Genomic DNA, 13,811 nt, shown 5'->3' with positions numbered 1-13,811 from the left:
CCCAAAATGTCAGGTTTCCTGCTCCTCTGATGCTGCTTGGCCTGCTGTGTTCATCCAGCTCTACACCTTGTTATCTCAGATTCTCCAGCATCTGCAGTTCCTACTATCCAAGAGGAAAAAATATACTTGTTCTCATTCTTACCAATTTCCATCTGTCCACTATGGTATTTTCAGGATTGACCACTGCACAGACTTTGTGGATGAAGTCTTGTCTTCACACTGAGGATAATTTTGATCATGTTGTGTGACACTGTGGTTTATCGGCAGTAGCGGAATTGTACTCATGGTTTCGCATATTCCCAATTCTACCATTACCACCAAGACAGGGGATTAACTGTAGTGCAATGAAAAGTGCAGCAGGAATGCTTAAAAACGAGGTGTCAACTCAGAAGCTACAACACAGGACTACCTGTGTGCCAACTGCATAGGCAAATGACAAACAGAGACAAGCAACTCCACAACCAATGGACTGGATCTAGACTGTGCGATTGTGTCACATCCAGTCCTGAATGGTGGATGACAATTAAACACCTTGCTGGAGGAGAAATATTAACAAATATCTTCATCCTCAATGATGAAGAAGGCCAACATATCCATGCAAAAGATAAGGTTAAGCATTTTAAACAATCTTCCACCAGAAGTTCTCAGTAGATAATCCATCTCAGCCTCCTCCAGAAGTCCCCAACATCAAAGGTGCTGGTATTCAGACAGATCAGTTATCTCTGCAATATCAAGAAACGGTTAAAGGCACTGGATACTGCAAGGATCACCGGCCCTGATAATATTCTGGCAATAGAACTGAAGACTGACACTCCAGTGTTGCTGGCCTCGACCCACTGATGTGGAAAATCATCCAGACATGTCCTGTACACAAAAAGCAGGATAAACCTAACCCAGCCAATTACAGCCCCATCAGTGTACTCCCAATCATCAGAAAAGTGACGAAAGATGTTATCAACATTGCTCTTGAGCAGCATTTGCTTAGCATCACTTTAAATTGGACTCATTCAGAACCTCTACTGACTGAAGTCATACCTAGCACAGAGAGAGATGGTTGTTGTTGTTATTAGAGGTGAATCATCTCAGCCACAGGAGATCATGGATAGGAACAGATGTTTTGTGAATCCTGATAAGTGATTTATGACTTTCCTACTCTTAAATTCTAACAGGGTACAACTTGGTGGTAAAACTAATAAAATGTATAAAATGCAACAAACGTGAGTGAATAATATAATTAAGTAATTAAAACTCATTAACAATGATAGCTCAGATGATGTGTCAAAATTGCACCATGTGGGAAATCTTGAATACCACTGCAATCCAGGGCGAACACATCCATATTAAATGTTTCAAGTTTGAGTTGGAGGCTGGAATGCAGGAAAGTTGACTGCTCCGATTGCTCAACAGGTCTGAGATTTATTCAGTTGTTTTAATGACAGCAGGGACTGCAGGGTGAATGTGCAAATTACCATCGGACCATGGTACAAGAAGCCATTCAAGTAGGGGCAGCAAAAAGTAATATAAGAGTAGGTGATGGTATAATGAAGGGGGGTTGTTACTGTTCTCTGCAGCAGAGAGAGAGAGAGAGAGCGAGAGAGCGAGAGCGAGAGAGCGAGAGAGCGAGAGAGCGAGAAGGTAGCTGCGTTCTCTGCCTCATGCCAGAGTTTAGGACATCTACTCAGTGTTACAGAGGAACTTGCAGTGGGCGGGGTTCTAATGATACTGGTCCTTATGACATAGGTACCAATGACATAGGTAGAAAAAGGACAGAGGTTCTGCATAGATAGTACAATGAGTTAGGCATTAAATTAAAAAACAGAGCCTCAAAGGTTATAATCGCTAGATTACCTGAGCTGCATGCAAGTTAGCATAGGGAACATAAAATCAGAGACAAATACATGGTTTAAAGATTGACGTGGAAGAAGTGGGTTCTAGCTCATGGGTCATTGGCACCAATATCGGGGAAAGTGGGAGCTTTACCTTTGGGACAGTCTACACCTGAACTAGGAAGTGCCAGTGTTCTTGTGAATCACATAGCTAATGAGGTAGATAGGGTACTAAACTAAATAATGGATAGGGTAAACAATCGTATGTGGAAAGATGTAGTATATCAAAAAGAGTAGAGGTGATGTAATAGCAGAAAATAATAACATGGGAATGACGGTCAGAGGATGACAGGAAGAGGCAGAGAGACAAAACCGAAGAATATACCAACAATCAAAACTAGACGTTATAATGATAATAAAAATAAAAACTAAAGGCTCTATATCTGCATTCATAACAAAGTAAATGAATTGGTAGCCACACTGAAGTAAATATGATCTGATAGCTAGTACAAAGACATGGCTTCAGGATGACAGAACTGTTCAGGTATATAATGCTCAAGAAAAACAGAAAGCTGGGTAAAGGTAGAGAGATAGCACTGTTAATTGAGGACGGTATTTGTGCAATAATATTAATGACCATGATTAGGAGATCTGAGTGTAGAATCAGTTTGGGTGGCGATAAGGAATAGGATGGAAATAAGCCACTGGTGGGAGTGGTCCATGAGCCCAGAAACTGTATTCACTATGTGAGACAACCTGTACAATATGAAAGTATTTGGTGCTTGTGAGAAAGAGACAGCAATAATCACGGGTAACTTTCCTATACATAAAAACCGGAAAATCTGTTTGGCAGAAGTAGCCTGGATAAGGAGTTCACAAAGTGCTTTCAAGATAACTTCTTGGAGTAGCATGTTCTGGAACCATCCAGACAGCAGGTTATATGCATAAGCAAATTGGCTTGATTAAACTAACAACCTCAGAGTTAAGGTACCCCTAGACAGCAATAACTAAAATATGACTGAATTTTGTATCCAGTTTGAAAGAGAGAAGAGTGAATCCAAGGCTTCTTTTAAGCCTAATTAAGGACCACTAAGTGACCATGAAAGCTGAGCTAGCTGACATGAACTGGCATACAAGGCTAGGGAATACAGCGATAGATACACAATAGCAGACATTTAAGGGAATATTTCAGAATAGACAGAATAAATATATTCCTCACATAAAGAAAAACTGTATTGGAAACAAAGTTAGGGAAAGGAGCAAACTTAAGAAAAAAAAGCATATTTTATCAAGATCACGTCAAACGATTGGTCAGAATATGAAGAATGACAGAAGATGACAAAAAGGCTAATCAGTCCTAGTTAGGAGTCATAGTTCAGGATTCACTTAAAGTTAACATGCAGGTTCATTTGGCAGTGAAGAAGGCAAATACAATGTTGGTGTTCATTTCAAAAGGGCTAGAAAACAACAGCAGAGATATACTGCTGAGGCTCTATAAGGCACTGATCAGACCACATTTGGAATATTGAGAGCAGTTTTGGGCCCTGTACCTAAGGAAAGATGTCCTGGCATTGGAGGGGGACCACAAACAGATTACGAGAATGATCCCAGGGATGAAGGGCTTGTCGTCCAAGAAGCGGTTGAAGACTCTGGGTCTGTACTCAATGGAATTCAGAAGGATGAGGGGTGATGTGATTGAAACTTACAGGATACTGAGGGGTCTGGATAAAGCGGATGTGGAGAAGATGTTTCCACTAGCAGAAGAGACTAGGACCCAGGTGAAGGGACAACCCTTTAGAACTAAGGAGGCATTTCTTCAGTCAGAACGTGGCAAATTCTATGAAACTCATTAACGCAGAGGGTTGCAGACACCAAGTCATTGAGTCCATTTAAAACAAAGATAGATAGGTCCTGATTTACAGCATCCACAGTTCTTCCAGTTTTTACAAAGATAGATAGGTTCTTGATTACTAATGGGATCAAATGTTGTGCGAAGGCATGAGAATGGGGTTGAGAAATATATCAGCCATGACTGAATGGCGAAGCAGACTCAATGGGCCAAACAGCTTAATTTTGCTCCTATATCTTATGGTCTTATAGCAGAATGAAATTAGAGCAACAGTTTCTACAGGTATTTAAAAAGAAAGTCAGTGAAACAAGAGTTGGTTATCTGGAGAGTGAAAATGGGGTTACTAGTAGATAATAAGGAAATGGTGGATAAAATGAACAATTATTTTGTTCCTGTTTTCACTCATGAACACAAAACAGCAACAGCTTTAAATCAGGAACTGGAAGTAAGAGAGGTACATAGTGAAATTACAATCACAGATGAAGAGGTACTGAGCAATCTATGGAGCTGTGGGCTGACAAGCCTTGGATCCTTATAGATTTCATCCTTGCGTCTTGAAATAAGTTCTTAATGATACAGTGGATGTGAGAGTTAAGTTTTCAAAATAGTTTATGTTTAGAAAAGGTTTCATCAGGTTAGGAAGTGGCAAAAACAACCCTTCTGTTCAACAAAAGGGAATGAGGCAGAAAGCAGGCAACTACAGGTCAGTTAACTTGGTGTTTGCTGTGGGGAAGGTGTCAGTGTTGACCATTAAAGAGATTATAACTGTGCAGTGAGAAAGGCAAGAGACAGCTCGGTTTTGAAAAAAAGAAGTAATGTTTAACCAATTTATTGAAGGCGTCGCAGGTGCTATTGATGAAGGGGAGCCTCTAAATATGATGCAAGGGATAACACATTAGCATAAACAGGAAACTGGCTGGCCGACAGAAAGGAGAGTATGCATAAGTCAGCATTTGACTGGCAGGATGAAACAAATGGAGTACTGCTGGGGCCTCAACATTTTACAGTTTACATTAATGATTTGTATGAAGGAGTGAAGGCATGGTTGCTGAATTCCCAGATAACAACAAGATAGATAGGAAAGTAAATTGCACAGAAGATTTAAGGAATGTGCACATGGATACAGGTATTTTAAGTGACTGGGCAAAAATCTGGCACACAGAGTTGAATGTGGGAAAATGTGAAGTTGTTACATTGGTAGGAAAAATAAATAAATGACTGCAGAATTATGAAGTGTAGAGAGATTCAGGCATTCTGTTGCTTAAGTCACAAGAACTTAGTATGCAGGTACAACACAATCAAGAAAGTAAATGGGATGCTACAGTTTATTAGGAGATTGACTGAACATAAAAGTAAGGATGTTGTGTTTTCATTACACCAGGCATTGGTGAGACCACATCTTGAATATGGTGTGCAGTTTTGACCTCCTTATTTAAGGAAGAGTGTAAGCGCATTGGAAGTGATTGATGGTAACACCCTACTGTCAAAGGACTTGTGTTGATAGTAACCCTGGGTTTATTTCTGTCAGTATGTGGGTCATGAGGAAGAAGTAAAAGACATTTGTTTGACATTTTTCTTAATACATCAGTGAAAAAACAATTTCAACATTAGAAAATGTTCAATGATTGTAAATAAGCAAGGGTACTGGATTCATACTGGTTAGGAATCTATGTTTTAAGATTGCTTAGTTAAAATCGTTCTGTTTTTATACCACTCAAACATGGCTGATCATTTCTCATTGTTAACAGTTGTTGACATTCAATATGTAAAACTACTTAACATGTTATCTTCCATAAGTCAATTATATAACAATAATGTGTTTTGTGGTTCAATCGCTCCAGACCATGGCTGATTTTACAAGGTGTGGGAAACATACAATCTGTATTTCAAATCTGAGGCTTTGTGAATATATAATCAAAATAAATAATTAAAGTAACAACTGCTAGTAATGCTACAGATTCTGACTTGCAAGGAATCACTGCTCTCATATGAAAAATAAGATGAATTAACATTGGCACAAATGCTTATTAATCAGGGTATTTCAAATATGTGCTATGTTGACTTCTGTATTGTATCAGAAAGATTAAGTTGAATTCAATGAATCTGCAATTTGTGCTAACAAAAATGTAAACATCAGACAAGCATTAAGAAACTACTACTCTTAAAAATTTGATTTTTTTTTCAACTGCAGCATTAATTGAAAATTTAACATCATATACCACAGACAGCATCTTCCATTTACTTTTAAAGTTAAAATCTCATATTTTCAGATATTGCTATTTATCAACCAAGAGGCCTTGATATTTCCCCATTGCTAACTGCGCAGACGGAGGTGTTCTATCTTGTGAGACAAGTAAAAACTTTAAAGCATAAGGAAAACTTTCCAAACACCAGCAGGAATAAATTTGATCCATCTATCCAGCCTCAGATAACAATAAAGTTAGTTAGATAAGCACTGCGTGAAAGATCCTGGAAAGCCAAAAGTCTACAAGTCAAAACCACTTTATGAATCAGGCTAATCATTGTAGTGGTATACACAGAAGGCAATTACTGAGAATCTGAAAATATTCTGACAGGTAACAACTAAGTTAACAGTGGCATCTATGAGGATGGGCTGTGGCTAGATCCAGGAGGACCCCCATTGAGGCTGCAGCATATTAATGTATCAAATGTGATGGAAATCACTTACAAATTTCTCTTACCTCAGCAATAGTTCTTCAACTGCCCTAATGATCTCAGCAGTAACTCAATTGCTAGCACTCTTGACTGAATCAAAATGTTGTCCATCCAGGACATTAATACAAAATCTAGGTTGACACTCCAGTGGTGCATTGTTGCAGGTGCAATCAGTCACATGAGACATCAACTGTGTACAAGGGCAGACATTAAAGATTCCCTGGCAAAATTTCAAACTTGCCCCAGTGTCTTGGCCAATACTCATCTTCCAAACAACATCAAAAGAAGAGGTTAGTTAGTTAATATCCTTCCTGCCTACAAATTCCATGTCCGCGGCCTTCTATCTCATGCACCTGAAGAAGGGGCTACGCTCCAAAAGCTTGAAATTTCAAATAAACCTATTGGACTATAATCTGGTATTGTGTGACTTCTGACTTTGTCCAGCTCAGTCCAACACCAGCACCTCCACATCTTAGTTAATATCACGTGAGCATTTGTGGAATTGTGCTGTGCATATCTTGGTTGCCATGTTTCCCACATTATGACAGTGACTATAATCTGCAAGTATTTCACTGGCCGTAAGGTGTTTGGGGTCATTACGGGCATCAAATACAGTATAAAAGGGCAAAAGGGTATCCTCATTTAGCATGCAACACTAGTGGTTCTGTAGGTTCTATCATCGATACTGAGAATGGAGTTCTACACAGTTGCCACTTCAAGTTCAGCATGATTTAGGTCACATTATTTATATTGAGCGTATTGTTAAAAGAATAATTTTCAGTATCCCAAGGAGTGATACCTGAGCCTTCCCTTACAAGAAATCAAGTGCTGTCGACTATCGACTTGATTGTTTTTACACTGTTGTAATGAAATTCGGCTACCAGGTCAGAGAAGAAAGCCACAGCAACTGCTACAGATCATAATAAAGGTCCTGTCAATGGAAACTCGATGTAGCATTTGGAGACTTAAATATTCTGGTTGCTGTCAGTCAAAACTAGCACAAGGCTGCTGGGAGAAGACAAAGGTTAAATGGATTTATTAGCAATGATGGTTAATTCTATGTATTTACAGTAACCAATAAATGTTATTCGGAATTCCTGAAAATGCTCACTATTAATATGGAGCACTGAAAACCACATTTTATATTAAAAGTTGAAGGAATTTTGCTGGATTGTGCCCTTAGGTGATTCTCTTACTTAAAAAGTAGGAGCAGGAGTTGATCAGTCAGCCCTTCGAGCCTGTTCCCCATGTTAGTATGAACATGGCTGACAGAATAGAATCCCTACAGTGTGGAAATAGGCTATTTGGCCCAACAGGTCCACACCAACTCTTTGAAGGGCATCCCACCTAGATCCAAGCCCCTATTCTTTCCCATGGCTAACGCACCTATCTTACACATCCCTGAACACCATAGGCATGGTCAGTCCACCTAACTTGCACATCTTTAGACTGTGGGAGGAAGCTGCTGCACCCAGAGGAAATCCACGTAGACACAGAGAATGTGCAAACTCCACAGAAACAGTTGACTGAGGGTGGACTCAAACTCGGGTCCCTGGCACTGTGAGGCAGCAGTACTAACCACTGAGTTGCTGTGCCGCCCTCATGATAATGCAACTCAGTACCCTGTTCCCAATTTCTTGCCATTCTCTTTGATTCCTTTGGCCGCAAGAAGTACATCCAACTCCTTCTTGAATACATTCAATGTTAAGGCTTCAACTACTTTTTGTGGCAGGGAATTCCACAGGCCCACCATTCTATGGGTGAACAGTTTGTCGTCATCTCGGTCTTAAATGGCCTACCTTAGACTGTGATCCCTCGTTCTGGACTCTCCCGGTCATTGGGACAACCTTCCTGTGTGTACTCTGTCCAGCCCTGTTAGAATTTTACAAGTATCTGACATCCCTCCCTTCATTCTTCTAAATTCCAATGAACACAGTCTTAACTGATCCAGTGTCTCTTCATACATCAGTCCTACCACCCCAGGAATCAAATTGATAAACTTTTGTTGTACTCCTTCCATAGCCAGAACAGATCAAAACTGCATACAATACTCCAAGTGTGGTCTCACCAAGGCCCTGTACAACTGTGGCAAAATATCCCTGCCCTGTACTCAAATTTTCTCGCTAGAAAGGCCAACATACAATTTGCCTTCTTCACCACCTGCTACACCTTCATGCTTACATTCAGTGACTGGTGTACAAGGATCTCCAGGTCTCATTGTACCTCCACTTTTCCCAATCTATCACAATTCAGATAACAATCTGCTTTCCTGTTTTTGCTACAAAAGTGAATAATCTCACATTAATCCACATTATATTTTATCTACCGAGCGTTTGCCCACTGACTCAATTTGCCCAAATCACACTGAAGCATCTGTGGGGAGAAAACAGAGTTAACATTTTCAGTAGCTCTGATGAAGAATCTCTGGATCAAAACATTAACTCTGTTTTCTCCTGACAGATGCTGCCAGATCTGCTGAGTTTTTCCAGCAAATTCTGTTTCAATTCTCTATGTCAGTACGCTATCCTCAATCCCATGCACTTTAATTTTACATGCTGATCTCGTTGTGGGACCTTATTAAAATCCAGTGGGATTTTATCTGATGGAAATGAAGGTTCCATTTTCAAACAATGAATGAACAGTGCTCAATGCCTGTGTTGGAACTTACCAGCTTGTGCTGCTGCAGAGCTGATGATAACAGGTGTTGATGCCACCAGCCTAACAGGTGTCCCTAATCCCGTCCTTGCTCCAGGGCCCACCACTAAGGCACCAGTTTGATCATAGTAGGCAGCTGGGGCTAAGACTTGATAACCTAACAAAAGAAGTAAACGGAGGTTAATCTGCAGAATGATATTATGCAGAACTAACCCATCCCTTTCAAGTAAAATGAACACGGAGCAAGGCAAGTGCAGAGGTCACTCAGTAGAGTGCATGTCTCAGTGCTGACTCAACGTGATAACTATGTAGTCTTTCCCTGTCTGACTGTAGGCAGATGTAGGCTTTTCCTTGTCTGATTGATGCCCTGGACTTACAAAACTGAGTAATTAAATATTTTAATTAACAGCATCCATTTAATTGAAAAGGGCTTAGTAAGGGTCTGGGAAAGACTTGAGAATGGTTCGAAAAATGAAGCAGGGTAGAAGGAAAACTTTTTTTTCATACAGCAAGGAGTTTGGAATTGGAACGCTCTGAGGTGGTTATGGAAACAGATTGAACTGTAACTTTCAAAAAGGGAATAGAAATGCAGCTTAAATAAAAATACTGCAAGACCACAGGGAAAGGGATAGGGGAGCTGGGCAATTGTTCTTGCAAAGAGTCAGGATAGACAATGTGTTGAATGGCCTCCTTTTATGCTTAATGTGACCATTTGACAAAAGTCATATGGAGGTCAGGCAAAACAAAACCATGTAAATTAGAAGGCTTTGATCTGGAAGGGATTCTCCGGGCTGAACTAGTTTGATAAAAGATTTTAAACTGCTGAGGAATAACTAAATGAAAAATTAAATAGTACAAGTATCAAATTAGAGAACCACAAGAAATAAAAATTACAATGTGCTACTGGGAGCATAAAATACAATTTGTAAAAACATGCTATTACTTTCATGTTTTTATCATCAATGGTCCTAGGGAACTGCATATCTAGCATTGTAGAAAGGGCTTTAAAATAATGAGTGGGGTGTGTAGGCTTCAACTGAAGTTAAAAATTTCAAACAGAAATGGGAGAGCAGAGTGACAGGGTAGTGAAAAGGCAACTACTATTCAAAGTGTGACAGGAAAGAAGAAACTATGAGCAGAAGAGTACAGCAGAAACTAGAACTGGACAAAGTAATAACTGCAAATGTCAGAGCTTAAGGCATTTTTTTCTTGATGCTGTCAGCATTTGTAACAAGATAAAGGAACTGATAGCACAGATAGAAATAAATGAATATGACTTCATAGCTATTAGAGAGACAAGGTGCCAGGTGACGAAGACTGAAAACTCAATAGTCAAAGGTATTCAACATTCCAGAAAATGCGGAGCATTGCTAATAAAAGGAGGTATCAGTGCGCTGGCAAGTCATGATATGGGTGCAATAGATCATGATGAAAAATTAGTTTGGGTGGAAATAAGGAATAGCAAGAGAAATAAGTCATGGGTGGGAGTAGTCTATAGACTCCCAAGGCATTGACTCATTGTAGGGCAACATGGAAATCAGAACATAACAGAGGCATGTAAAAAGGGCTCTACAAGGGTGATTTTAATCTGCATTTTGACCTTTGCATTTTGGTCAAATCAGACAGGCAAAGGTTACATGAAGGTTAATTTGTAGAGGGATTATTTCTTAGAACAGTACAGTACAGAATCTACACAGTAACAGGCTATTTTAGATCTTGCAATATATAATGAACTAAGATTAATAAGCAATAAAAACATAAAACCAAAACGTGTCTGGCTGCATCTATTGAGAGAAATCATAGAATTAACATTTCTAGTCCAGTGACCCTACCTCAGAGCTGATTGTAGGCAGTGATGGTAAAACTGGACAGCACCTCATTTTCTGCTTGGGAACTCTATAGCCTTCTGAACTCTATGGAGTTCAACAGTTTTAGGGCTGGAGGCACCTTCTTCCATTTTCTTACCCCAATCCCCACATTTTAGGCCTTGTTATCACATGGTCCACTATTACACACACCCACTGTTAGCCACAATAAACCTAATTCTATTAAACAGTCCTCATTAGTAACGATTCTTGCTCCTAGGCTGATCGTTATACACTCCTTTGTGTGTCCAACTTTTCTTCTCTCTCGTTGGGCTCTATCTCCACTTACCATTTACTCCTTACCCCTCCCTGCAGCCTACCTTCTACATTTAAAAAAACTCTTTCCTAGCTATCATTAGTTCTGAGGAAGGGTCACTGCACCCGAAACGTTAACTCTGATTCCTCTCCACAGATGCCAGACCTGCTGAGATTTTCCAGCAATGTTATTTTGTTTCTGATTTTCAGCATCAGCAGTTCTTTCAGTTTTTAAGATTAATAAGCAATCTCTAGAAGGTAGTGATCACAACATAGTAGAATTCCAAAAATAGTTTGAAGGAGACAGTTGAGAGTTACAAGGCCTTGGTGAGAATTGGAGTACTGCCTACTGATTTGGTCTCCCTCGTTAAGAAAGACTGGAGGCTCACCAGGCTGATATGGGGAATGGCAGAACTGTTCAATGTGGAATGATTTGTTTGACTGGGCCTGCATTCATAAGAGCTTAGAAGAATGAGAGGGGATCTGACTGAAATATATAAGCAGCATATCTAATCAAAAATTAAGGCAGCAGTAAACTAGAGGATTGAGAACTTTTTTTAAAAAAAGAAACCAGCAGTAAATGGGCATAAAAACTAACAAAGTAGGAGAAAATTGATTGAGAGTAAATTAGCAAATGTACAAAAGAGGAATAATTGGTTGAAAGAAATCAGCAGATTGTACTGGAGAAATTAACAGGACTGAAACGTGATAAATTCCCAGAACTTGGTGGTCTTTATCCCAGAATGTTGAAGAAAGTGCAAATAGAGATGGTCGGGGCATTGGTGATCATCTTCCAATCCACAGGAATCGCTCCATAATAGACAGAATTTTGGAAGGTAGCTACCGTCACCCCATTATTTAAGAAGGTAGCAACAGAGAGAAACAAGGAATCATGGACTTGATAGCCTTACAACAGTTGTAGGGAAAATACCAGAATGTGCTATAAAGGATGGGAGAAATAAACACCTGGTTAATAATATGATTGGGCATAGTCAGCATGGATTTGCAAATGGGAAATCATGATTTATGTATTTGTTTTTAGGATGTTACTAACAAAATTGATAAAGGAGTGTATACTTAGATTTTCAGAACGCTTTTGACAAAGACTCCAGCAGGAGGCCAGTTAGAATGATTAAAGCACACGGGATAGATGGTAATGTATAGCCATGGATGAATGATTTGCCATCAGACAGAAAACATAATAATACATTGAATAAGTGGGTCATTCTTATGTTGGCAGGCTATGACTAATGAGGTAGAACAAGGATCAGTACTTGGGCCCAACTATTCATAATATAGGCCAATAATTTGGAGGTCGGGAACCAAATGGGATATTCCCAAATTTGCGAATGATGCAAAGTTAAATGGAAATGTATGTAGTCAGGAAGATGGAAAGCGGCTTTAGGAAGATTTGAACAGGCTTAATGAATGGCCAAGAATATGGCAGATGGAATATAATGTGTAAAAATGTGAGGTTATCCATACTGGTAGGAGAAATGGATAAGTGTTGTATTCCGTAAATGGTAAGAAGTTGGAAATGTGGATGTGCAAAGGGACCTAGGTTTCTCTGTCGATTAGTCACTGCAGGCTAAAATGCAGGTACCACAAACTATTGGAATATTAGCCTTTACTAAAAGAGGATTTGAGTACAGGAATAGTGAAGTCTTGCTTACATTTTTAAGAGTGTACAGTTTTGGTCTCCTTATCTCAAGGAAGATATTATTGCCATGCAGTTGGAGCAACAAACGTTCACCGGATATGTTCTTTGGACAGTGGAATCGTCTTATGAATAGAGATTGAGCAAACTGGGTGATATTAGGGGTAAGGTATTAGCATGGATCAAGGAATGGTTAACACATAGAAGATAAAGTCAGAATTAATTGGTCTTTTTCAGGGTGGAAAGACATAACTAGTGGAGTGCCACAGAATCAGTCCTATGGCCTCAATTATTTACCATCTAATTTAATGATTTTGAGTCGGAGCACATTGTAATGTATCCAACTATGCTGAGGATACAAAAATAGGTTGGAGGGCACGTTGTGATGAGGATATAAGGAATCTGCAAGGGAACAGAGATGGAGTGAGTGGGCAAAAACTCAACAACTGGAATCTAACATAAGAAAGTGAGAGATGGTGCACTTTGGCAGGAAGAATCAAAAGATATACTATTATTTAAGTGGACAGACTCCAAAAAAAAGTGCAGCACAGAATTAAAGATCTGGGTTTTTTTGTGCATGAAACACAAAACGTTTGTAGGCAGGTGTGGCAAGTAACAAAGACAAATGGAATTTTGGCCTTCACTACTAGGGAGCTAGAGTTTTAAAATTGGGAAGACTTGTTATAACTGTACAGTGGGTTAGCGAGGCCCACCTGGATTATGATGTACAGCTTTGGTCCCCAAAAAGGATATGCCACCATTGGTGGCAGTTCAAAAGACATTCACTAGGCTGATTCCTGGGATGAAGTGTTTGACTTAAGAATGGTTCAACTGGTTAGGCTTCCATTTATTAGAGTTTAGAAAAATGGGGGTGGTCCTATTGAAACATATGCTATTCTGCGGGGATCTGACAAGAAAAATGTTGAGAATATGTTTCCACTAATAAGAGTTCATGAAATGATTAGATTACCCACACAATGTGAAAGACGAAGCTTGATGGGCTGAACAGCCTTTTCTGGGTTTGCTTC

General features: G+C 39.5%; 1 protein-coding gene across 12 annotated transcripts in view; it reads right to left on the bottom strand.

Moving 5' to 3' along the window:
• Positions 1 to 13,811, bottom strand: part of LOC109917083 (pumilio homolog 2) — a 103,945-nt gene that overhangs the window by 24,205 nt on the left and 65,929 nt on the right. For all 12 annotated transcript variants that reach the window (XM_048597322.1, XM_048597318.1, XM_048597313.1 and 9 more), the window contains exon 11: positions 9,020 to 9,163. In XM_048597322.1, coding sequence (XP_048453279.1) covers positions 9,020 to 9,163 — 144 coding nt within the window. The remainder of the gene's footprint in view (positions 1 to 9,019; positions 9,164 to 13,811) is intronic.

This window comes from Rhincodon typus, chromosome 5, assembly GCF_021869965.1.
Source record: "Rhincodon typus isolate 14 chromosome 5, sRhiTyp1.1, whole genome shotgun sequence".
Taxonomy (NCBI): domain Eukaryota; kingdom Metazoa; phylum Chordata; class Chondrichthyes; order Orectolobiformes; family Rhincodontidae; genus Rhincodon; species Rhincodon typus.
Note: the sequence above shows the minus strand (reverse complement) of the source record. Positions and strands in the feature narration are given on the sequence as shown.